General features: G+C 41.9%; 1 protein-coding gene across 1 annotated transcript; it reads right to left on the reverse strand.

The window, feature by feature from the left end:
- Positions 1 to 7: 7 nt before the first annotated feature.
- GBA2 (glucosylceramidase beta 2) lies at positions 8 to 26,086 on the reverse strand. Its single transcript, XM_056806074.1, has 17 exons — positions 25,343 to 26,086; positions 17,773 to 17,864; positions 16,978 to 17,093; positions 7,074 to 7,292; positions 6,608 to 6,847; positions 5,944 to 6,046; positions 5,468 to 5,621; positions 5,206 to 5,331; positions 3,871 to 4,043; positions 3,617 to 3,721; positions 3,133 to 3,240; positions 1,904 to 2,055; positions 1,639 to 1,745; positions 1,317 to 1,459; positions 1,051 to 1,166; positions 744 to 935; positions 8 to 640 (listed from the first exon to the last, which is right to left on the reverse strand). The coding sequence occupies exons 1-17, from the start codon at positions 25,720 to 25,722 to the stop codon at positions 308 to 310; spliced, it is 2,859 nt and encodes a 952-aa protein (XP_056662052.1). The 5' UTR covers positions 25,723 to 26,086; the 3' UTR covers positions 8 to 307.
- Between the last annotated feature and the right edge of the window lie 48 nt (positions 26,087 to 26,134).

Below are 26,134 nucleotides of genomic sequence, written 5' to 3' on the forward strand. Positions count from 1 at the left end.
ACTCTTATTGGGTTTTGGGGTCTTTTATTTGTGTATCGAGGTCTACTCCCTCATCCAGTTGTGGATGAGGGGGTCTGGCTCAGAGCATAGGGGTGGGGAGGGGAAAAGCTGATCTTCTGTAAGCATTTCATGCAGCAAATGATTGGGGAGTGGAGGGAGGGTAAATAAATAAGTGATTGTGGTGTTTGTATCCCCCACCCCCATGGCTCTGCTAGGGGAAGTGAGTGGTGGATGATTGTCCTGATGGCTCAGGCTTGCAGATGTGAAGGGGGAAGGTGCACAACAGCGTCTCCAGCTTCCTCTTCCTCTAAATAGCATCTAGGAGTCCCTTCTGTCCCAGGTCTGCTCTGCCTTTCGGCTTGGTATTAAGTCCAGCAGCTGGTGCAGATTTCTGTCCAGCAGTTGCTCCTGTGCTCTTTCCACTTTTCTGTCCGATCAGTCCCATGCCCTGCCCAGGGGCCCTGCCACGTTGCTGCAAGGCCAGCTGCATGGCCCAAATGCTGAGTGGTCGCATATATGCAAGGGAACGGAATACCCGATGCTGGCAATATGCCTCAGGTGTCTGGAATGCCATCCCCAAACGTTCCCACACTGTGCGATAGCAGCCTTCAGCTGTACGGAAACCCTCCTGGATCAGGCCCTATCAAAAGAAATAAGATATAAAGTAAGAATTGAGGAAGGGAATGAAGTCTCTGCTTTCTGGACTATGATCTGGGATGGAAGAAAAGAGGGAAATTGTTTACCTCTTGGATCATGGTAGCAGCAAGCCCATAGACCACACCTACCCAGACCTCATCAGACTGGACACTAGATGTATCAGGGATGCCATCAGGCTGCATACCATTCACAGCCCCCATGGCTCCGCCTGCAAAGCCCTGGACATTCACTTCAAAGATTGTCTGGAGAGCCCGAATCACGTGGGGAGTAGGGAATACCTGCCCAGAGAGAGAAGGGGTCACTTTCTCTATCTGGCAAAGAAACACACAAGTTCCTTCTTTCTCCAGCACCTTGACCCTTCTACCAGATTACTTCCATATCTTCCCCTCTCACCTCAGTATCCCCCTCTCCGAGGCCACATGCTCTCAGGAACCACTGACCAGCACACTGGTCAGACATGATAATGCGGGACTGTGGCTGGGTGCTGCTATCGTAATTATAGTAACGGCCTATTTGGACAGAGAGGGAAGGCACAGTACAGTGAGGCTTCTGATTCATTACTTCCTACCCCCTTAACCTTCTCATACATCTAGATCCCTTCCAGAGGCTCACCCCCCCACCCCCCTCGCATGCTTCCCCTCCCCTGGAACCTGCCTCACCATTCCAGAGGAGCCTCTCATAAGCCTCCCGACCTCGGCTCAGGATGGACAAGAACTTCTCCTGGATATCTTGAGTTCCACACACGGTAGCCATTTGGACCATCACGGCCACAGCTGCTAGCCATAGCCCCCCACAGTAGGCACTGTGGCCAGAAATATGGAGTTAGGAGGACGCTATCTCCACCCCATCATCATAGACTCAGCACATTGTGTCAGAGGTCAGAGGAATGCCCTGCTCTACTATTCCTGCCCAGGAATGTGGGGTTGGAGGTCAGAATGCGACTTTACCCACTCTGGGACAATTCTTCATGTCTAGGTGTACCTGGGTCCAGTGGTGATCCATCCATCGTAAGTCTGGTCTGGATAGCCTCCATTCTCAATTAGGCCATCTTGGTCCTTGTCAAACTTCATTTCAGATTCCATTACAGCCTATAGTGGGGGTACTCCAGGGTAGCAACACATAAAGATCTGGGTTCTCCACCCCGGGCCCCACACTTTCTTCAATCCCCAATGACAAGGTGTATGGAATTGTATGACCTGCTTGCACAGCTATGCCCAATGCCATGACATGGTATATAGGACCTTACCTGGCACACAGGCCACATGTCCCTTAGGAAGCTCTCATTGCCTGTCAGGTAAAAATCCCGATAAATCTGTAGCACAAACTTCAGGTTCAGGTCCTTCCAATCAGCTGTATCATGAATTAGGTAAGCATTGATACGAAGCCAGGGCTCATCATCTGGTGTTAGGAAATGGGACACGTGCAATCAATCAACCAGCATTTATGAAATGGCTATGTACAAGGCACTGGAGATTCAAAGTCAAAAAATGCAAGAGTATGTTCTTAAAAGGCTTTTTATTCTACTGTAGGAGGCAATGTGTATATATAGAAATCTTTAGAGAACTAGAAGGCCATGTAGGGAGGGAGGACATGAGAGGTGGAGGGGAATCTGGAAAGGCTTCAGGCAAAAGGTGGCGCCTGAGCTGAATCTTGAAGGAAGAATAAAACAGAAGTGAAGAATGTATTTGCATTCCTGGAAGGGAGATGGCAAGTGCTAGGAGATGAAAGGGATACTGTTTTAGAAGAACCATAACAAGGTCAATTTGGCCAGAAGGCATAATGAGGCTGGGAAGGTAGGCCTGAACCAGATTTTGAGGGGCTTTGAAAGTCAAACAGGAGCTTATATTTGATCCTGGAGGAAAGACAGCCAATGGAGTTTGGTGAGGGGAATGATGAGGTCAGATCTGTGTTTCAGGAAAATAAATCATTGGCGTCTGAGTAGAGGATGGACTGCAGTGGGGAAAGACTTCAGGTAAAGAGATGAACCTGAAGGCTACTGCAACAGTCCAGGTGAATAGTGCTAAGGGCTTGAAATAAGATGGTGGATGAATAAGTATTAAGAAGGGGACAAATAAGAGAGATGTCAAGGTAGCAAGGGCAGGATCTGGGGTGAAGGAGAGTGAGGAACTGAGGACACCACCAAGATCGAACACCTTGGAAGAGTGGAGGAATGATGATGACCTTGATAGAAATCAGGAGATTTGGCAGTGGGGTGGATTTCAACTGAAAGATATTGAATTTTCTGTTGATTTTAAGCTGTCTATAGGGAATCTGTTTGATGTGCCCAACAGGGAAATGATGATGGGGGACTGGAGCTCAGGAAGGAGACAAGGTTGGATGAACAGATATGGGATTTTACTGTAGAGGGATGATAACTAAGCCCATGGAGTTAATATGGCCAAGTGAGAGTGAAAAGAAATGGGGAAAGAGGGGACTTCTGCAGGGTTTCCAAGTTAGGGCTGGGAATCCAGGTACCTGGGTCCCCCACATCATGGGGAATCACATTTTTCTTCTTCACAGGAGCCATCACACCACTCATCAGATATTTCCGTCGTGTCAGGTCTTCACTCAGAGTTGCTACAGCTAAGGGGAAACAGATTTCAGTGGTAGTGAAGGGAGACTATCTGAGGTACAGGACAAAACACACTGAGGTGGGTTGGAAGGGGGATGGGGAGGGTGAAGTGGATCAGGAAGGATATTTTTATTTTTTTATTTTATTTTATTTTTAAACCCTTACCTTCTGTCTTAGAATCAATACTGTGTATTAGTTCTAAGGCAGAAGAGTGGTAAGGGCTAGGCAATGGGGGTAAAGTGACTTGCCCAGGGTCACATAGCTAGGAAGTGTCTAAGGCCAGATTTGAACCCAGGAGCTCTTGTCTCTGGGCTTGGCTCTCAATCCACTGAGCCACCCAGCTGCCCCCAGGAAGGATATTTTTAAAAGGAAGAGTCATTATCTTACCCATGTCATACTGGAGGCTGAGTTCAAGTTTGGGCCACAACATGATGAGGGCAAAGGAGGCATAGAAGTGAACATCATATGTGTTGTACATGCGGTACTCCTGTCCTGGGAGGAAGAGTCTCTGAATGACCCTGGGTGACCACACCTCCAAACACTCCCAATATTGCTCCAAACCCTTAGTTCCTACTAAACACTGCCCCCTTATGTTAAGGTGCCAGTATTTTCTCCTTCTTTCTCCAAATGCTCCCTCATACCCTCAAGATAGGCAAAACGTCCATATTCCTGCAGGGTAGGTTGAAGCTGGTTCAGTATCCCTCCAAATTCCTCTGTGGTTGTTTCTGCTGGAACCTCCACCCACATAGTACCTCCATCAGCCAAGAAGTATAATTCATTGAAAAGTGCAGACTTGTACCAGGCAGGTAGGGACCTATGGGGCAGAGGTGGGGGAGAATTATTTATGTAATTTCCATTGAACACGTTAAAAAAAAATCTACAAGTGTAAATCTATTCAAAACAGTGAAAAGTTTACCGATAAAGAAGACTAGAAGAATGAGTATTCTAGTCATAATGATGGGAAATGCTGTCTGAGGAAAGAGATAGGGACCTAGAGATTAGCATAGAACCAACATCGGAATAGCCAAGTTTCACTGAAGACTAGCTTCAATAATTAGCTTAAGACCAAGCAGGACAGAATACCTGAGCATGAAGACAATGTAAAGTTAAACTAGATAGTTGGGTGCCCAGATAACAGAAGAGATTTCCTGATGTTAGGCTCTTTTGCATCTCAGATTTTAAAAGTACCTTCATTTTCTAGGGCTGGACAATCAGAGAAACCCTGTGCACCACCCTACCTCCAGCCCAGCCCAGCCCCCTCCCACACCCCCATGTAATTATACTAGAGATGGAAAAGAACATGGGGCTCAAGACAGAAGAATATGAAACTAAGAGTAGGGCTTCTTAACCTTTTCAGTATTTCAGGCATCTTTGGTAGACTGGTGAATCCCACAGACCTCTTCTCAGAATAATGTTTTTTAATTCATAAAATACATATAATTACAAAAGAAATCAATTATATAGAAACAAAGCAATCAAAATACTATAAAAACAAGTTCATGAATCTCAGGTTAAGATCTCATGCTCTGGAGTAATGGACAAGCAATAGAGAAAAAAAGCCAATGCAGCAACTATGGTCCCAAAGCATCACTTCCATGAACTAGACCTCAAGCAGTTCAGGTAGAAGATAGCCATGTGAATGGACAGAGAAGACTTTAGCACCTCTAAACCAGAGTAAATGAAGACAGGGCTCAACCCACCATTTGTGGGAACACAAAGACAACTTTCCTGTGTGGTTGTGATTATAATGAATTTCATTTTGAAACTTCCTTGTCTATGCCCTGGAGTGAGCATCCTGGAAAGTAGATGGTCTGAGAGATCCTGTAGGTTGAGGGACAAGAAGACCAAGACTGGTTCTGTCTGTGAGCAGGAGAGGGCATGACCATACCACCTAGAGGAAATTGCAGCCCACTAAGGTAGGGAATAGGTTTAGTGCTGGAAAGAGTAGTCACGACCTGGAGGTTGTCTCCCCATACCTGTCCTCTAGCACAGGGTTCTGCCATGCTTCAATTCTCTCTTCCCAGGATCTGTACTGGCTGAGTGCATAATGACAGAGGGCTGGAGCTGCATTCCCTTCTTGGCCAAAGAACCGAGTGTATCTCCTGAAAAAGGGATAGAATATGATGTTAAAGGATGCTTGAAACATGTGGTTCTCTGTGTTCTGTCTAGCCTCCCTGCATTTCTCCCAAAGCTCCACATCCCATCATCTACAACCGGCAACCCCCTTTTCTCCTTTACCTGTAGTGGGCTTGGCCCCTTGCTCCAAACAGAATCTTGGGCATGTCCCAGGCCAATGCAAATTCCAGCTGGCATCTGCCCCTCCGAGGCAAATGTGTCCCTGCACACACTGCTCCACCTATGCCTTGTCCCTTCTGGGTTGGGGGGCTATGGCCTAAGGATGAAATGGGAGCGGTCAGCATAGGAAGACCCACAGCCTTGGGGACTATTTAGAAACCTCTTAGTGGGGACTTGGAGGTATCCTAGGGGAAGGACATGGAAACAAAGCAGGTTCCTGGGCTCTTCTTCACTAGATGTCCTAACCCCCAAGATTATATCTAGTTATCCAATCAGATAAAACCCTTCCACCAAAGTGGGAGTATCATTATTAGATTCATCAACTATCAGACTATCAGAACTGGGGACAAATTTAATCATTCTCTAGCCCAGTAAGATCCCTTCACTACCCTCACCACTCCCTGCCACCCCCACCTCACCAGTTGGGGAGTCCAACTGTCCATCCTGGAGCAAGTCTTGCCACACCTTCTGTCCAGTGCCATCAGGGTCAAAGGCTGTGATATGAGTCACCGTGGTATTTGCCTGTCAGGGTGGAGCTCTTAGTTAAGGTGGCTAAACTTCCCCCCTGCAGACCAGACTTCAGCTTCCTGCTACCTAGTCCCAACTCTGAGCCTTACCAGTGAGAAGATTGAGAATTTAGGCATAGTAGTGAGAGTTTATGGGACCAGAGTGAGGCTATGGGGGTTTGAACTGCCCTGAGGCTATGCAATTCCAATTGGTGAGTCAGCCAGCATGAATGCACATGGAGCCTTCTATCTGGTCAAACCCAAATCCTGGATTGTATTTCATATCCCATTCAACCATCCTCACCAACCATCTCCTTTTCAATCGCTTGCTCTGGGGAGAGGAATCAAATCAATATTTTCATTGTTTCTGGAAAGATCATATTGATAAGATTCTTCTATGGCTTTGCTCACCATCTAATTTCTCTGGCCACTGCTCCCTTATATGTGTTATCTAAGTAAGAACTATACTGCTTTTATTTTTTCACCTTCAACACTTAGAACAGTGCTTTGCACATGTGTGAGTGCGTAATTAATACTTTTCATTCAAAGTCCACACCTTTGTCTTCTTGACACTTACTGTGAGTCGGGCTGCCAAGGCCATTGTGTAGGGGTTTGGGGGGTTTGGATGATGTAGTAGCAACCCCTGTACAGTTTCCCCATCATGCTCTAAGCAGAAGGGTTCATTCCACAGCCCTCCTGGGCTATCGTGCCCACCTCCCAGTCCATTCCTCATAGAGAACATGATGGATATATCCAAATCCTCATCACTATTATTCTCCACATCCCACACGAAGACCCCCACAGGTAGGCTGCTGTCCTGGGAGGGAGAAAGGAGAGAACAACAAGGAAGTATACTCAGGTTATACACCCCAACAAATACCCTTCTATCTTTTAAAGCTTTTTCATTCATCAAAGATACTATCTTGGGGGAATGAAGGGATGATACATGACCACCTACCTTTCATGCCTACAGACCTACACCTGAGAGAACTATTGTGGAGGTGGGTTTTACCTGATTATCATTAGTTGGAGGTCAGTTTTACCTGGTAGTCATGGGGGAGGATGGGTGTGATCTGGCGACAAGTAAGTGTGACTTGCTGTCCAGGCAGCTGGTAGACGGTCCAGGCTCGGGGGTAGAGTGCATGATAAAAAGCAAAGAATCCACACAGGCCCCAATTCCAGCTCCGTAGGACACTGGGACGCTCCAGGGACAGGACTTGCTGGTACACAGTCTGTCCTCCCCGCCGCAGGCATACGGTGAACTGAAAAAGGAAGATGAACTTTGCCTATCTTGTCAATACCTTAAATTCAACAACTCTTAAACTGAACCTACTTTAGAGATAAGGAAACAAACACCCATGGAGTTCAAGTGATTGCCTAAACTTATACAATCATTAAGTATCAGGCCAGGTTTTACACCTAAATTCTCTGACTGAACCAAGCCAACTACTCTTTCTAACATATCATGCCTTCATCTGTTATTCTCCAAATCCTGTTGGTATAACTTTCTTTTTTTTTTTTTTAAACAACCCTTACCTTCTGTCTTAGAATGGATATCCATTCTGAGGTAGAGGAGCAGTAAGGGCTAAATGATTGGGGTTAAGTGACTTGCCCAGGGTCACATAGCTAGGAAGTGTCTGAAGTCATATTTGAACTAAAGACCTTACATCTCTAGAACTGGCTCTCCATCCACTGAGCTACCTAGATACCCCTGATGATACGGCTCTTCAAGTCTCTCTCATGTATATCTTTTTCCTTTTATTTCCAATGCTACCATTGTAGAACAAAGCTGCCATTATTGTTTTCTTGGGATTTTTCAAATAGCCTCTTGATGAGTCTTTTTTTTTTTTTAAACTCATACCTTTTTAGTATCAATTTGAAGACAGAAAAGTTGCAAAGGCTAGGCAATTGGGGTAAAGTGACGTGCTCAGGGTAACAAAGCTAGGAAGTATCTGAGACCAGATTTGAACACAGGCCTTTCCAACTCCAGGTCTGATGCTCTATCCACTTTGCTAACCAGCTGCCACTTGACAAGTCTTCTTAAAGCTCTGCTTTCGCCTTGCTCATTCTCCTACTACTGAAAAGTCTTCAGTGGCTTCCCAGTGTTTCCTGGATCAAGTCAGTACTCCTTAGCTTAGGCCTTCACAACCAAGTCCTAAGCTACCTTTCCAGCTTTATCTCCAGTTATTTTGCTACACAAACCACCTACTCTGGCAGGGATGTCTCACTGTCTCCCAAGTATACTAGGCATATTTTTTCCTAACTCCAGGCTTTTGTCCCAAGCTAGAATGTTCTACCTTCCACTTAATCAGAACCCTACTCATTTTCAAGATAAATCCATTTCAAAATTGGAAGGGATTTAATCCAATTTGTACTTGAATAAGAATCTCCTTTTCCTGGCTATGGGCTTATATGTCCTCTGAGGTCCTTTTCAACTCTGAGATTCTATGATTTTATGAGAAGTGGTCATGTAGTTTCCAGTTAGAAGACCTAAGATCACAGATTTAGAGCACTGGAAAGGACATTAGAAATCACTTAGTCCAACTTCATCTTAGAGATCTAGAAGAAAGCTGAAGCTCAGAAGTAAAATGCCTTGCCCCAGGTTCAGAGTCAGGTTTTAAAGTCAGGTCTTAGACCCCAAATTCAATGTTCTCTTCAGAGGTAGCAAACCCACTATCTCCAGGGGAAGCTCATTTTACTTTCTGGTCTGTTCTAATTGTTAGAAAGCTCTGAATTTGAGCTGAAATCCTTCTCTGCAACTCCTCTAATTCCATCCTGTGGGTTAAATTAAAATAAGTCTCACCCTTCTATGTGAGAGCTATTAAAATGTTTGTTGTTATCATGTATGATATAGAATAATGTTACAGATCATTTCCCACTTTGATTACTCTCTCCTAGGAACACTCATGCTTGTCAACTTTCTTAGACTACTGTGAGCAGAATTTTACTTTGTCATCATAAGCCTGCAAGCTAGTAAAACTTTTAGGGCAGGATTTCTTAGCTTGCGGTCTGTGAATATGAGGTTAAAAAAAACCGGATAACTATCTTAATATCATTGGTTTCCTTTGTGATTCTATATATTTTATTTTATGTACTTAAAACACTGTCCCGAGAAAGGATCCAGAGGTTTCACCAGACTGCCAAAGGGGTCTAGGAAAAACAGAAAGTTAAGAACTTTTACATTAGGGCATTTAAAAAATACATTGTGGACAGTGAGGTGGTTCAGTGGATAGAGCTAGGTCTGGAGAAGAGAGGTCCTGGGTTTACACCTGGCCTCATAGACACTTCTTGGGTGTGTGATCCTGGGAAAATCAGTTAACCCCAATTGCCTATCCTTTACTGCACTTCTACCTTGGAATATTGATTCTAAGACAGAAGGTAAAGGTTTAAAGAAAATAGTTGGCATCTAGGTAGCACAGGGTCTAATAGAGTGCCAGGCCTGGAGTTGGGAAGACCTAGGTTTAAATCTGGCCTCAAACAACTTCCTAGCTATGTGACCCTGGGCAAATTGTCTAGCCCTTGCTGTTTTGTCTTAGAAATTGTTACTAAGACAGAAGATAAAAGTTAAAAAAAATTAGTTGTTGTGGTTATGTCTCCCTTATTGCATACTTGTGTTAAAAAATCAAGTATGGAAATAGTAATTTATAATTATTAAACTTCATCTTAGTTTAAGCCAACATTTGTATATATAGTCTTTTAAGACTGTGAAGATTAAATTTAACTCTCCCTTGATTATGAAAATTAAAATAATCAAACCCCCTGATTGTGAAGATTAAATTGTAACCCCTGCTTATTTTTAGGCTTAATCACCTAAGGTGTAAACACCCTACTTAAAAGTTGAGTAGGAAGATCTGCCCATTTTTAGATTTAATCACCAAAGGCATAAACACCCCATTCATATTTGTGTGTGGGAGGTCTGTGACCCACCTGTGCAATAGTGGGTGATGAATCAGAATTAAACTAACTGCCCCTGGGCAGTCTTAAAGCAAAGCTTCAACTGTGATTGGTAGATATAAAATTAGGGGAAGACACAGGAAATGATGCAAAATAAGTGTCTTTAAAAGGAGCTGTCAAAACATTGTACTAGAAACACTAGCAGTAGCAATTAGAGAAGAAAAAAGAAATTGAAGGTATTAAAATTGGCAATGAGGAGACCAAGCTATCACTCTTTGCGGATGATATGATGGTTTACTTAAGGAATCCTAGAGAACCAACCAAAAAGTTACTCGAAATAATCAACAACTTCAGCAAAGTTGCAGGATACAAAATAAACCCGCATAAGTCATCAGCATTTCTATAGATCTCTAACCCATTTCAGCAGCAAGAATTAGAAAGAGATATTCCATTTAAAATCACCCTAGACAATATAAAATACTTAGGAATCTATCCGCCAAGACAAACACAGGAATTATATAAACACAACTACAAAACACTTTTCACACAGTTAAAACTAGATCTAAACAATTGGAAAAACATTGATTGCTCATGGGTGGGACAAGCTAACATAATAAAAATGACAATCCTACCCAAATTAATTTACTTATTTAGTGCCATACCCATTGAACTACCAAAAAACTTCTTTACTGAATTAGAAAAAACCATAACTAAGTTCATTTGGAAGAACAAAAGATCAAGGATATCCAGGGAAATCATGAAAAACAAATGCAAAGGAAGGAGGACTTACAGTCACAGATCTCAAACTATAGTATAAAGCAGTGGTTATCAAAACAATTTGGTACTGGCTAAGAGACAGAAAGGAAGATCAGTGGAATAGACTTGGCGTAAATGATCTCAGCAAGACAGTTTATGACAAACCCAAAGACCCCAGTTTTTGGGACAAAAATCCATTATTTGATAAAAACTGCTGGGAAAATTGGAAGAAAGTGTGGGAGAGATTAAGTTTGGATCAACACCTCATACCCTATACCAAGATAAATTCAGAATGGGTGAATGACTTGAACATAAAGAAGGAAACTATAAGTAAATTAGGTGAACACAGAATAGTATACATGTCAGACCTTTGGGAAGGGAAAGATTTTAAAACCAAGCAAGACTTAGAAAGGGTCACAAAATGTAAAATAAATAATTTTGACTACATCAAATTAAAAAGTTTTTGTACAAACAAAATCAATGTAACTAAAATCAGAAGGGAAGCAACAAATTGGGAAACAATCTTCATAAAAACCTCTGACCTAGGTTTAATTACTCAAATTTACAACAAGCTAAATCAATTGTACAAAAAATCAAGCCATTCTCCAATTGATAAATGGGCAAGGGACATGAACAGGCAGTTTTCGGCCAAAGAAATCAAAGCTATTAATAAGCACATGAAAAAGTGCTCTACATCTCTTATGATCAGAGAGATGCAAATCAAAACAACTCTGAGGTATCACCTCATACCTAGCAGATTACCTAACATGATAGCAAAGGAAAGTAATGAATGCTGGAGGGGATGTGGCAAAGTTGGGACATTAATGCATTGCTGGTAGAGTTGTGAATTGATCCAACCATTCTGGAGGGCAATTTGGAACTATGCCCAAAGGGTGATAAAAGACTATCTGCCCTTTGATCCAGCCATAGCACTGCTGGGTTTGTACCCCAAAGAGATAATAAGGAAAAAGACTTGTACAAGAATATTCATAGCTGCACTCTTTGTGGTAGCCAAAAATTGGAAAATGAGGAGATGCCCTTCTATTGGAGAATGGCTGAACAAATTGTGGTATATGTTGGTGATGGAATACTATCGTGCTTAAAGGAATAAAAAAGTGGAGGAATTCCATGGAGACTGGAACAACCTCCAGGAAGTGATGCAGAGTGAAAGGAGCAGAACCAGGAAAACATTGTACACAGAGACTGATACACTGTGGTACAATCGAACGTAATGGACTTCTCCATTAGTGCCAATGCAATGTCCCTGAACAATCTGCAAGGATCTAAAAAACACTATCCACAAGCAGAGGGCAAACTGTGGGAGTAAAAACACTGATGAAAAGCAACTGCTTGATTACAGGGGTTGAGGGGATATGACTGAAGAGACTCTAAATGAACACTCTAATGCAAATACCAACAACAGGGAAATGGGTTCGAATCAAGAACACATGTGATATCCAGCGGAATCGCGCATTAGCTATGGGAGAGGTGGGGGGAGGGGTGGGGGAAGGAAAAGAAAATGATCTTTATCTCCAATGAATAATGTTTGGAAATGACAAAATGAAATAATGTTTAAAAAAAAAGGAGCTGTCAATTCCTGTGAGGGACAGTTTTTCATTCTTTGGAAGTGGGTGTATAGACAGTTCTTCATTCTTTTGGAGTGGGGGCTGGTGGAGACTGTTGCTGTTCTGTTGACTGTTCCTGACTGTCCTGAGACCCTGTTGCTGGTGAGGATGTTCAAAAATTTCTTCCTTTGAACTGACATGTGGTGAGTGAAAGTCTGACCCTTAACTACTAGATTTTCTGGAAAAAACAAACAAACAACTAGCCTCAGGAGAGACTTATCTCTTGAGAGAGACTTCCCCAGGTCTTTGGCTTTGCCGAGGCCTAAGGACTAACTCTCCCTGCCCGGGTTGAACCAGGGATTATGAGAAAATTATTTAGTGCTTAAGCTAGATATCTTACCCTATCCTCTCTGATTTTCTTACTTCACTCTTTCTACATTTTGTAAATAAATCTCTTTGGAATAAATTAAATTCCTGGCGACCACACTCTAAAATAATCCAGTCCAACCCTTTTAAAATTAACTCCTTTTCCCCCTTTCAAGATCTTTTTTTGTATCTGGATTTTGTCATACAATATTGGTAGCCATCTCTTACATGCTATCTAGTAAGTTGATAAGCGTGCCATCTTTGTTTTCATCTAGGTCACTGACAAAAAAGCTTCACAAATCAGGGTTAAGACCAGATTCCTGGGTCCTCTACAACAGAGGTGGCAAACATATAGCTGTGACTAGGAAGTCAGTGGTGCCCCCAATAGTAAGGAGAAAGTTAGGAGGAGGTTGAAGGTGAGTTAGGATTTGGACATGTTCAGTTTAAGATGTCTCCTGAACATCCAGTTAGAGATGACTACTAGGCAGGGGAATCAGAAGACATAAGTGTTCCAAAATCCTAGATAGAAAAGACTGATGTCAGTGTCAAAGGCTATAGAGAGGTCAAGAGGTACAAGTATTGAGAAACAGTCACTAGATTTAGGAATAGCATTGATCATTAGCAACTTTGGACAAAACAGTTTCAGTTAGAAGCCAGACTGCAAAGGAAGGCTTCTATTGAAGATGGCCTTCTCAAGGAGTTGAGCCACCAAAATGATTAGAAATATAGGATGATAGCTAGCAGCAAGGATGAATAGTTCAAATAAGAGTATTTTTGATGATGATGATGAGACATGGGCATGTTTGTAGGCAGTAGGGAAGCAGTTAGTAGATGGGAAGAGATTGAAGATAAATGATGGAATGGAGGTTAATAGAGGGGACAATCTGCTGGAGGAGACAGAATGGAGCAGGATCATTTTACAGGTAGAAGAGTTTGCCATGGTAAGGGAAAGGACCACCTCTTCATGTGAGACAGGAGCAAAGGAGGACAGAGTAAAAGAAGCCACTTGAGTGATATGGGATGAGGAGAAGGGAAGGAATTCTTGGCAAATGGCCTCAACTTTTTAAGTAAAAGATGAGGCAAGATATGAGAGTCTAAGGCTTGAGCAGGGATGAAAAGTATGGAAATGTGCTATTGTGAATTTTAAAACTACTCCACCCTACTCAGACTGTACTTTAGAAGATTTGATTTGGCTATTTCCTGATTGTAACAATGGAGATACTTGATCAGGAATGTCTTGGGAACTTTACATTGCTCCACCCTATTTAGTCTAACAAGGTCAGGAATGTCTGCACCCATACTTAAGGATTAAGTTTCTAGGAGGATGGCCTTTGATAGACATGTGCAGAAACAGCTGACAGACCCCTGGGCTGTACTAAGTCAAGCTAAGCTACCATTGATACAGATAAGATGGAGGAAAGTGATATAAAACCATCTATATAGAGCATGTCACTTCCTCTCTTCTCTCTCTTTCCCCAGAGAGGTGAATCTGGCTGATCACTTCCTGTGAGCAGCCTGGGAGCCAGTTCGATCCTGGAACTCAGTCTAGAGGAGCTCACTCAGATAGCTTCCTTGAGACCGTCTCATGGTGAGTGATAAGACTAACTTCCTTTTCCCTTGGGCACAGGGAGGACCCTTTGGCCAAGGCCTTTAACTCCTGCCTGGCTAAGCCTGAGCCAGAGCAGTTTAAATTAACTCTTTCCTCTCCCTCTCTCTTCTCCTTAATTCCTTCTCTCTATATTAACTAAAATCACCTTAATTTCCAGCCGACTTGGGTATTTTATTATTTGGGATATCCCATGGCAACCAATTAATTTAGATTTTAAGTCACAAAGCTAAAATTATCCTTTATACTATGATGAATGGGAGTGAATTAATGAGAGAGGTATAAAGATCTGCCTTACACCATTAAGGATCCAAAGACGATCACGTGACATTAATTTGTAGTGGACCATCAGCATGGTTTTATGATTTTTTCCAGTTCTGTTCAGCTATATATGTATAAAGGGGTAAGGGACTTCAGAAAAGGGAAGAATGTAAAGGGTCAAGGTGAAAACACTACTTTTTATCCCCATGTTCTCCATAAGGTCTTTCTTTTGTTCCTTAATCTCATGTTGGTCTTTCTGCCCATTATTTCATCAAAAGGTATACTATCTCTATAACTTATTTTTGGCACTTAAATCAGTCTCAAAGGGAGGAGAGAGAAGGGAACAAAGATTTATTAAGCACTTTCTATGTGCCATGCATGGTGCTAAACACTTAACAAATATCCCATTTGATTCTCACAACCACCTTGCGAAGCAGATGTTATTATCTCCCCTTTCCCCCCATTTTTATAATTGAGGAAATGGAGGTAGACAAAGGTTAAGTGACATGCCCAGGGTCACGTGGCTTTGGATTCAGGTTTTCCTGACTCCAGGCCCATCACTCTATTCAATATATTACCTGGCTGCCTCAAAAACTGCTTTCATGTGTATTTAAGTCTTGTCTCTCCCCAATGACCATGAGGTCTTTGATAGTAAGGGCTATGAAGAAATCACCCCCTGTGGGTAGAAGCTATATCATTATTTCTTTTACAGAGAGGGAGAGAAATACAAAAGGGAACCAGTGAGAAGAGAGAAGTAAGAGAAAAGAAGGAGGGGAGAGGAAGAGAGAGGAGCCAGGAAATACGAGGAGAGAGAAAGAGAGGAGGAAAAGAAAGAGGACAGGAGAAAAGAAAGCAGAGAGGAAGAGGGAAGAATAAGAGAGGGAGAGAGAAAAAAAGAGGAGAGTAGCAAGGGAAAGGAGGTGAGAGAGAGGGAAGGGAGGGGAGGAGAAGAGAAGAAAGGACATCCATCATTATTTTTATATGTATTAAATAATTTTAATGTAAAACTATTGACAGGAGTCTGGAAGAATATTACCCTAGGGGAACCTGAGTAAAGCCATTGAAGAGAACCCATGGAAGACAAAGATGAAAATCTCACAGCCTCATTTATTGGTTCAGGACCTAACAGTTTTCTTTGCTCTACAAATGAGCTGAGAACTTGAGGCATCCCCCAGACTAGAAACATGAAGAATCAACAGAGATAGAGTTTGATGTGATATACAGAGATATATCTCTCAAAGAAAGATAGTATCTGTCATTGAGGTGATAACGGTGCTAGTGAGTCTCGAATTTAAGACCAACAAGTTAAGAAGATAACTTTATGACAAGGTAGAATCAACTTACAGAACTGGTCAAATATACTTTAGGCAAAGCAAAAAGGATTATGAAAAATAGCTTAGGGGTGAAGACAGATGTTAGGATCATAAGGTTTAGAGTTGGGATTATCCAGTTCATTTTACATGAAGGTTGGAAACCAGTGACTGACAGAAAGAACAAAAGAGGCAAGAGCAGTTGGGGAAGTACTTTTGTTATCTAGAGGCCAGGATGGCAGGACAATTCCAGAGCAAAGGATGGAAGTTCATACCTGAAAATAATACTGAAAGCAGGTTCTGGGAAGGATTGAAATTCTACAAGATTTGGCAATGGTGACAATCTGAATCTACTTCAGGCTAAAAGCTTGTGTATCTTTGTTCAGCACCCATTCTCTGGCATCTATTCCAAAGAGCTGACATGAGAAAAAGGGGCAGAGTTTATCCTTTAAAATCTGTGCTAGCGGGGGCAGCTGGGTATCTCAGTGGATTGAGAGCCAGGCCTAGAGACGGGAGGTCCTAGGTTCAAATCTGGCCTCAGACACTTCGCATTTGTGTGACCCTGGGCAAGTCACTTGACCCCCATTGCCTAGCCCTTACCACTCTTCTGCCATGGAACCAATACTCTGTATTGATTCCAAGATGGAAGGTAAAGGTTTATTAAAAAAAAAAAAATCTGTGCTAGCCATGCCAATCTTGAGCTAGATGTTAAATTTGGAATCTGAAATCCATATTCTATAAGCTTGTTTGTTTCTATGCTTTCATCCCAGGTAAAGTTCTTAAAAATGCTAACTTTGTCTCTATAGAGCCAAGGAAAAAAGGATTTGTTCAGTTTAGGGAGATGAATTGTCCCAGGAGCCAGGTGGCTAGGGCAGCAGAACAATAGCTTTGGAAAGGCTTTGGAAAAAGCCTTCCTCAGAACTAAAGAAGGCACTCACCATTAACCTTAGAGGCCTCTTTTCTAGGCTTCTCAATATGGTCTTGCATGCAATACTTCAAGGATCTGTGATTTCAAACTCCCTTTGCTAACAGAGATTGCAACCAAAACACCAGGGTAAAATACAAGGTACTGATCCTTTCCTCTTCTGGGACTAGGTCATAGACTGGGGCTCAAAAGGAGGCAGAGATAAGTATTTACTGAATTAAAATTATTTTCTTTCATAGCCTTCATCCTCTCCACTCTCCTTACCTGGTCAGCGATTACTGTTTGATGTTGGTATATCCCAGGGTTGAGCTGCCATCGACAGAACTGGCCCCTCCAGCCACGAGTGATGGTGCCACCTCCAATACCACCCAGTGGACAACCTAGAGACAGAGCCAGGGATCAGAGATCAAAGCTTGAAGGGCCAAAAGGGAGGGGGTGGGAAAGGGAGAACAGTGATAGGGAGGTGACAAGTTATAAATGAGAGAACATAAGTCACATCCTGTTCATTGAACTAATGGGGAAGTCTTTGTTTTTAAAAACAAAAGGTAAAAACATTTTCCTTCTGTCTTAGAATTGATAGCATTGGTTCCAAGGCAAAAAAGTGGTAAGGGTTAGGCGACTGGGGTTAAATGACTTGCCCAGGGTCATAAAGCTAAGAGTGTCTGAGGCCAGATCTGAACCCAGGTCTTCCGAATTCCAGACCTGTGCTACCTAGTTGTCCCTGTTTGTTTGTTTGTTTATAATTCTTACCTTCTGTCTTAGAATCAATACTGCATATTGGTTCCAAGGCAGAAGAGTGGTAAGAGCTAGGCAACTAGGGTTAAATGACTTGCCCAGAGTCACCCAGCTAGGAAGTGTCTGAGGCCACATTTGAACCCAGGACCTCTCATCTCTAGGCCTGACTCTCAATCCATTGAGCCACCCCATTTGTTTTTAAAAGATGGGGAAGGAAAGTGACCTCTTTTCTTCTTTCCAACTTCCTCAAGAGGAGGTTAGGACTTTTTCTTTAAAAATGAAATATATGAGGGCTTTGTCTTTTCTGTTTTGAGAAGTGCTTACCATAGATTTGTCTCAGGGGAAGGAAATTTAACATGTCTATGAATGGAATCTTCTTCTCCACCTGTGTCTTCTGGTACCACCATTTAAGATAACTAAGAGCAGAAAAGAGAGACAGCAGCACCAATTCAAGTTCTCTATCTCCAAATGCTCCCTACATGAATCAATTGCACCTCAAACTTAACATGTTCCAAACCTAACTCATTATCTTCCCTCTTAAAACAATTTCCCAACCTTTCATCTTTCTGTCAACAATAAATGCATTTTCCAGTTAACCAAGTTAACTTTAGGGGCATCTTTGACAGAGAGGATTTGAAGGCAAAATTCACCATTTCTTAACAGATTTGCTGTTAGTAATCTTGTCATGTTTTTCCCATCAAATGTTCTTCATGTCAACCCTTTCTTTTCACTGACACCAATTCAGTCTACTTTCTAAAATGACCCCAGAAGTTATCTAGTCTAACCTTCTAATTTTAAAGATTAAAAAAAAAAAAGAGGCCCAGATAGAGTGATTTGCCTAAGGTCACATAGTAACTGGCAGGGCCAGGATTTGAATTCAGATTCTCTAATTCCAAATCCAGAGCTCTTTCTACTTTATTATGTTAATCTAAATCTCTATAGCCAATCTCTTTCTTTTAACCTTTTTTTTTTCCCTCCTCCCTTACCTTTACTGTCTGTCTTAGTAAAAACTCTAAGACAGAAGGGCAAGGGCTAGGTAAATGGGGTTTAAGTGACTCACAGAGCTAGGAAGTATCTAAGGCCACCTGCTCTAGGCCTGGCACTCTATCCACTGTGCCACCTAGCTACCCCTCTTCCTTTTAATCTAACCTCTACACTGCTGTAGGATTAATTTTAAAACATCAGTTTTTTTATGCTACTTTTTGAACAAAAACAACTTTAATGGCTGCCCAGCTCCTATGGTAGGCCAAAATCCAAACTCCTTAGCTGGGCATTCAAAGTTCTCTACTATCTGGTCCCATTCTAACTTTCTAGGCTTATCTCATTACACAAGGAAGTCAAGAGGAAACCTGATTTGTCAACCAAGGTAATGTGTCTGGTTTTGGAAATAAAGAATGTCTGTCCCAACACTACCTCAAATTCAATAACAATACTGGTTTTGGATTAAAACAATTCAAAGACCTGGATTAGAGTCTTGACATTGGCACTTACTATTTGTGGAGTCCTGAGGAAATATCCTGAGTCTGTTTCTTCATCTGTAAAAGCTATATTACTTATCTGTAAACTGTCAAATACTCTATAAATGGGAGTTACTGTTATATAAATCCTTCACTCCACTCAGCCTGGGATTCTCATTCCTTCTATATAATGTTTTATGTATATATGTATTCACATCCATATTTTTCCTTGTGATGTTGGCTTTTTCTGAAATGATTTTGTCATTCTTCTCCACTTAATCCAAATTCAAATTCTCCCTATATTTTAAAGCTGACAAATTAGTTTATTTTTTACGATGTGGGCAAACATCAGAACAAATATGTAGTAAGTGCCTACTGCATGGAGAAAATACTAGGAATAAAAACTTTAGAAAATATAGTCTCTCTAAGCAATAAACTTTCAGTTTAGAACATATATGATTTAAGTGCATTATGAAGACTCTTTTTTCTTTGTTAGGAATTAGAAAATGAAATATTCTGTGTAGTCTGAGGGAAAGATCATTACTGACAGGCAGATCAGGAAAGGCTTCCTTGAAGACTGGCATTTGGGTTGGGCTTTAAAGGATAAGTAGAAATGATACAATATGATCTATGTATAAAACAATGCTCTGAAGAATAGGTTAGAGGAAGCAAGAAATGTTGCTGAGAAAAGCTGTTAGGAAGCTAGTTTGACAGTCTGGGCCTATATACTAGGGTGGAAGCTATCTGGATAGATTTGAGAGATGCTGAGGAAGTGGACACATAGGACATGAGGGGTGAGGGAAAGGAAAGAGTCAAAGATCACTTCAAGGTTATGAATAGGGAATACTATTTCAATGATGATATCATAGCTAAAACTTGAGGAGGTTTAAAGGGGAAAGATAATGAACTTGAATTTCTCAATATAGGTCTTAGAGGATTTAGACAGAAGAAACACTAAAGAACATCTAAAACAACTCTCTCATTGTATATAATGAAAATGAGCTCTGAGGATTTTAGTCACTTGCTCAAGATCACAGAGCGAGGCAGTTGCAGAACTAGAGTTTGAGATCAGATCATATGGCTCCAAATTCAAGATTTTTTTCAATATACCAATTGACTCTAAAACAAACAAACAAACAAACAAACAAACCCTTACCTTTTGTCTTAGTATCAATTGTAAGATAAAAGAGTGGCAAGGGCTGGGTCTTTCAGGGTTAAGTGATTTGCCCATGGTCACATTGGTAGGAAATGGCTGAGGCTATATTTGAACCCTGGTCCTCCCAACTCAAGGCCTAGCACTATCCTCTGTGCTATATAGTTGTTCCAACCAACTGACACTTGAGGGGCTCCTGAGATATCCAGATGAAAATATCTTGTGGGCAGATGGAGATTCAGGTCTGGAGCTCAAAAGGCAAGTCAGGAAGGAAGTTACGGATATGGAAATCATTCTGCACAGAGGTAGTGAAGGTCTGGCAGTGGATGAGATTGCTATGGGGGATAGTGTAGAAAGAATTAGGCTGTGAATTCCCCAGGAGCAGAGACTGTTTCTTGCCTTTCTTAGCACCCCCAGCACTTAGAACAGTGCCTGGCACATAGTGGAGGCTTAAAAAATTCTTGCTGACTGAGAAGGAAACAAGGTCAAATTCCTTGGGAAGCATTAAAAGATTGAGAAATTGGTGAAAATCCGGTAAGAAAAACAAAGAATTAGTGGTGATGAAAATCAAGAGAGCATAATCTCTCCAAATTTGAGGGATGAAGGAATAGAAAGTCAAGAAAAATGAAGACTGAAAAAACTGAAACGATTTTATGATTGTTGTTCAGTCATTTCAGGGCCATCTAACTCTTTGTGACCCCATTTAGCATGTTCTTGGCAAAGATACTGGAATGGTTTGTCATTTCCTTCTAGCTCATTTTACAGATGAGGAAACTAAGGCAAACTATGACTTGCCTAAAGTCACATAGCTAACAAGTGTCTGAGGCTAGATTAGAACACAGGAAGATGAGTTTTCCTGATTCCAAGCCCAGTGTTCTATCCACTCTGCCACCTAGCTGCTCTAATTTGGTGATATGGAATCCTTAATGATCTTGGAGAGAGCAATTTCAGTAGAGTGATGGTGGTAGAAGCTTGGTTGCAAAGAATTGAGAGGCCCTGGATGGTGAAGAAGTGGAGGCATTTGGCATAAACAACTTTTTCAAAAGTTTAGTAATGAAGTAAAAGAGACTAATGGATATCTGGTCTTGCAAATAAAATTCCAAGTTTTTTGGAACAGAACTATGACTTAATATCTCCCCAAAGTTAAGAAAACACCTTACAAATATTAGGTATGTTTGTTCATTGAAAGGTTAACTCAACTCTCATCTAATTCATGAAGTCTTTGCCTATCATTACCTCTGTTGTCTTTTGAAGTTTTTTATACCATTAATTTTAGTAATTGACTACTATACTGAAACATTTAAACAATAATGATACAGCTTTCTTCATTGTTTTATCCTGACTAAATTTAAATTCTTGACAGGACCGATTTTAAAAAGATCTTCCACAAGGTATGGCACAAATGAATATTTAATTAAAATAGGTTGAATAAATGAATGATGATGGGTTGAGAAATGAAAGAGAAGTTCGAGGAGAGACACAAAGGAAGGAAGTGGGATAAACAGTACATTCCAGGGAAAAGTGAGAAAGAAGAAGATAGAATTAAGATGGAAAGAGAGAAGGCATAAGAAATGTGTAGACAATTTGACAAGGAGTTGGGGAAAGCCATGCCAAGATGTAATAAAAAGCAGGAGAGTATGGTTTAAGAATCTTTATCCAGCTGTGACAGTGCTGATGGGATATTTATGTTATACAACCTCACTGATGCTAACTAATCCTTTTATATCTCCATTATTAAAGTCATTATCTCACTCTCCATGGCAGCTCTTCTAGACTTTTTCATCTCTCCTAAAAGCTTCCAGAGTTCCGCTTCCCCCTACTCTTGTGGCAGAGCACTTTGCTTCTTATTTTACTGAAAAATTAAGATATTTTGCCAAGAATTCTCTTTTCTTTCCCTCTATCACTCAGATTCTTTCTGTCACTGTTTCTTCTTTTTTTCCCCTGTTTTACATGAAGAGGTAGCCTTCCTCCTTCCCAAGGAAAATCCCTCTTATACAAGGGCAGTGCCCCATCTCCTCTCTCATCCCCATTCTTTCATTTTCCTCCAATCTCTCCCTGTTCACTGAATGCTTCCCTACTGTCTTACAACATGCTCATGACTCTCATTGTAAAAAAAAAAACAAAACCCAAATTTGATCCATCCATCTCTGCTAGTTATCATCTTATATTTCTTCTAACTTTTGTGGCTCAACTCCTTGAGAAGGTTATCTACAGTAGATGCCTCCACTTCCTTTTTGTCTCCCCTTCTTATTAAATTTTTACAGTCTGGCTTTGATTTCATCATTCAACTAAAAATTCTCCCAAGTTATCAATGATTTCCTAATTGCCATATCCAATGGCCTTTTTTCAGTCCTCATTTTTATTGATCACTCTGCTGTGTCTGACATTGTCCATCACTCTCTTCTCTTGATACCCTCTTCTTTCTGTTTTCATTGCGTTATTCTTTCCTGATTTTCCTCCTACCTTCCTGACTGTTTTTTCTCAATTCTTCTTTGCTAGAACTTCGTCCAGGTCATGACCACTAACCCTCAGTAGCCCCTTTGGGCTCTGTCCTGTACCTTTTTCTTTTCTTCCTCTCTATGATTTTACTTGGTGATCTTACTATTTTCCATGGATTCAATTATCATCTCTATCTGATGATTCTTCCCTAATCTCTGATGACCTCCAGTCTTACCTCTCTAACTGCTCTTAGACATCTTGAAATGGATGTCCCAGTAGGTATTTTATACCCCTATCCCCCTGCCATATTCAATCTATTGCCAAGGCCTGTTGGTTTCACCTTTGCAACATCTCTTTAATATGCCCCCTCCTCTCCTGATCCTTTTTATCATCCTGGTAAAGGTGCTCATCTCTTCACATCTGGACTATAATACTTTGCTGGGACTGTGTGCTACAAGTCTCTTCCCACTCTAATCTATCCTCTACTCAGCTACCAAGGTGGCTTTGCTAAAGTACAATTCTGACCATGTCACTTCCCTACTCAATAATTTTAAATGGATCTTTATCATCTCCAGGATCAAATACAAAATCCTGACTCTTCATAACCTAGTCCTCCCTACCTTTCCTTTTTATAATGTAATTCTCCACCCCTCTTCCCCAAGTCCTCTTGGATCCTGTAACACTGGCTTCCTTGCAGTTCAGTTCCTCAAAAACAAGATACTACCTCAGAACTTTCGTTGGCTATCCCCAATGCCTGGAATAGTTTCTTATGTTTGCCTCCTAGTTTCCTTTGAGCTCCAGTTAAAATCTCATTCTACTAAGAAGCCTTTCCAAATCCCTCTTAATTTGAGTTCCTTCCTTCTGTGGATTTTCCTATTTATTTTGCATATAGGTATTATACATAGTTTTTTGCATGTTGTCTCCTCCACTAAATTGTAAGCTCCTAGCGAACAAGGACTATTTCTTAGCTTTCTTTGTATCCTCAGACTTAGTACAGTGCCTGGAACATAGTAGGTGCTTAGTAAATGTTTACTGACTGACTTACTAACAGTGATCTAGGAAGAGTACTCTCTTTTTTCTCCACATCCCCTTCTCCCTGATAACCTCCTCTCTTGGGCTTTTCTCTCTCCCTAAGAGCAGCCTAGTCATCTCCTGGCATGTTTGGCTTTCTTTGTAATTTCAATCACGTCACATAGTATCATCCTTTGGACTTCCTCTTTGCCCCACCCTAACTGAGGTACCCCTACTCCCAATCTCATTCCAGTTCCCTGTGTCATAGCTCCTCCCCACCCTGGCATGGGGAAACTGAGGCCCAGGTTTAGATTTAGAGTGACTCAACCTGTGCTCAAGCTTCTCTGAATTCAAGGGTCCAGGGAGCCTAAGTTATACACATATATATTACTCTTCCCATTTCCAAGGTTCACTCTCAGGCTCAAACAATTCAGGAGAAAAATCAGATTAGGCTGGTGCCCACACAAAAGAATGGAGCTGCACCCTCTAAGATAGAGCTAAGGCTAACCAAAAGAAACTCTGCACCTTTTCTCAATACAGGACAAGGTGGTTTAACTTGACTCTACTCAGGAACTGGAGGGGAAATGGCAGAGGATCTGAATCCGTGCAGACTTTAGGGCCTTTGTAGCAGTTACCTTTGCTCCTTTATTCATTTCACTCTAGATTTTCCCAATCTTAGATATTATTAGTTCTGTTTTTTTTTCCTCGACCCTTGTGTTTCCTAACCTGATTCAGAGTCATGCTCCTTTGCCCATTCTGCATCCACCTGTTTGTTTCTTTTTGTTTGTCTGTTTAAACCCTTACTTGCTTCCTTAGAACCAATACTAAGTATTGCTAGTATTACTAAGTATTGGTTCTAAGGTAGAAAATTGGTAAGGGCTAGATAATTGAGGTTATGTGACCTGTCCAGGGTTACACAGGAAGTCAGAACCCAGGATCTCCCATTTCTAGGCCTGGCACTCTATCCACTGAGCCACCAACTGCCCCTTGTTCCTTATTTCAAGGTCCATGCCTTCTCTACTTTATTCATCTTGGACTGTCAAGCAGGGTTATCCTTTGGATCTCAATATGGGGAGGTGGGGAAAGGAAGGAAGAGAAAGAACCATGGTCCTGAAATGAATCTTCAACAGGTTCTAGGATAAATGGAAATTTTAAATGGAAAGCTACAGTAATGTCTCTGGTAGCCTGGTACTTTTTTCTTTTGAAAGCATCTTGAAATTATTATTATTGATTATTTAATGTGATTATTAAACACCACACATTATCCACTGAAGTAGTTGAACTGATATTTCTAAGGTTCCTCCCAGCTTTAAATCTATTTAAATCTTTAAATCTTGGAATCATTGCAGATCAACTCCCATCCTCACCATTCTCCCAATCTTGAAGGTGTCCAGGTGAACTTTTAAGGGAGGTTTAGCTGATGGGATAGGGAGAAATTCTGAATACATTTAGAGTTGGTGGGACAGCTAACTCATTGTTGCTTCCTCAAAACAGTCATAAAATTGGTTCCTATTTTTCTTTCCCTTGCTCTGGATGACTAGCCATCTGGAAAAATAAACAATAGCCCAGAGTAAAAGCACAATAGTTCATGGAAAAGAGGACAGATAGCAGGAGGTGAGGGTTCCAGTAGTTTTAGTGCTGAGCAATGCAGGGCCCAGAGTTTCCTAGAGGTTGAATAGTAAAGGTATGACATGCCCTCCATGAAGACCCCACTTATTCCATTTTCTCCTAGCTCAAATAATAGGGTAATGAGAAGGAGAAATGTGTCTGGTACACAAGGCACCACTCATCCATAGCAAAGATTTTATGGAGTATTAACTCAGGGAACACTCACCGGAAACCCATTCCCAAGTGCTTCATCTTGTTGCTAATGGAGACGTTGTTGGTATTGAAAGGCTTCCTCTTCTCAGGAAATTCATGAGCTAGGCAGATGCGCCAACCAAACTGAGGTACCTGGTGGCCCATGGTTGTGCCCTCATAGGCAGCCATCAGCTGTCCAGGATCTTCTGGGATTCCATTGTTAGGCTCATTCCTTGTGTCCTCTGGGTTCTCACAGTCTGGGTTGTTCCCGGACACCAAGTCTTCTGTGTTTCCACTTCTTTCGCTCTCCATCTTTTGGACACCAGACTTGTCTGTCCCAAGGGCCCCCAGGTCACCTTTTGTGTCCTTAATTCCTCTAATCTCGGGGGTCGTGGTTCTCAAATGCTCCTCCATGGTCCTACGGTGTTAGGATCTGAGCCCAACGTTAGCAAAGTTCTGACCGGAGAGTCGTCTGCTGTCAAGTTCCTGGGCTGAGGAGTGACCCGGCCCGCCCGTCTGCTTCGCTGCCCTCGAGCTTCCCCAGTCCTTCTGGGGGTCAGTCTCGACAGGGATGAACTGAGCCAGGGCCAGAGAGGAGAGGGAGGACTGAATCACTTCCTTGAATCCTGGGTGGGAACGACTGGACCGAGACGTGCTGGTCATGGGGTCGAGAAGAGGCCGACTGGACAGCCACAGGGGAGAAGGGTGGAGCCCCTTTATCGGGCCTCAAAGGCCCCGCCCCGCCCTGCGGGCGGATCGGACCGAGGCGCCAGGTCCCAGCCCCTAAGCGGCCCCCCCTTCCGGTCCCGGGGGGCCGGGACTCAGG

Source organism: Monodelphis domestica, chromosome 7, assembly GCF_027887165.1.
Source record: "Monodelphis domestica isolate mMonDom1 chromosome 7, mMonDom1.pri, whole genome shotgun sequence".
In the NCBI taxonomy this organism is placed as follows: domain Eukaryota; kingdom Metazoa; phylum Chordata; class Mammalia; order Didelphimorphia; family Didelphidae; genus Monodelphis; species Monodelphis domestica.

Excerpts from the sequence above, each read along its gene's own strand:
- GBA2 (XM_056806074.1), bottom strand. The coding sequence starts at position 25,722 with ATGGAGGAGCATTTGAGAACCACGACCCCCGAGATTAGAGGAATTAAG. Across the intron at positions 4,044-5,205 it reads AACCCTGTGCTAGAGGACAG|GTCCCTACCTGCCTGGTACA; the intron begins GTATGGGGAGAC and ends TCTGCCCCATAG. Across the intron at positions 1,460-1,638 it reads TGGATCACCACTGGACCCAG|TGCCTACTGTGGGGGGCTAT; the intron begins GTACACCTAGAC and ends TTCTGGCCACAG.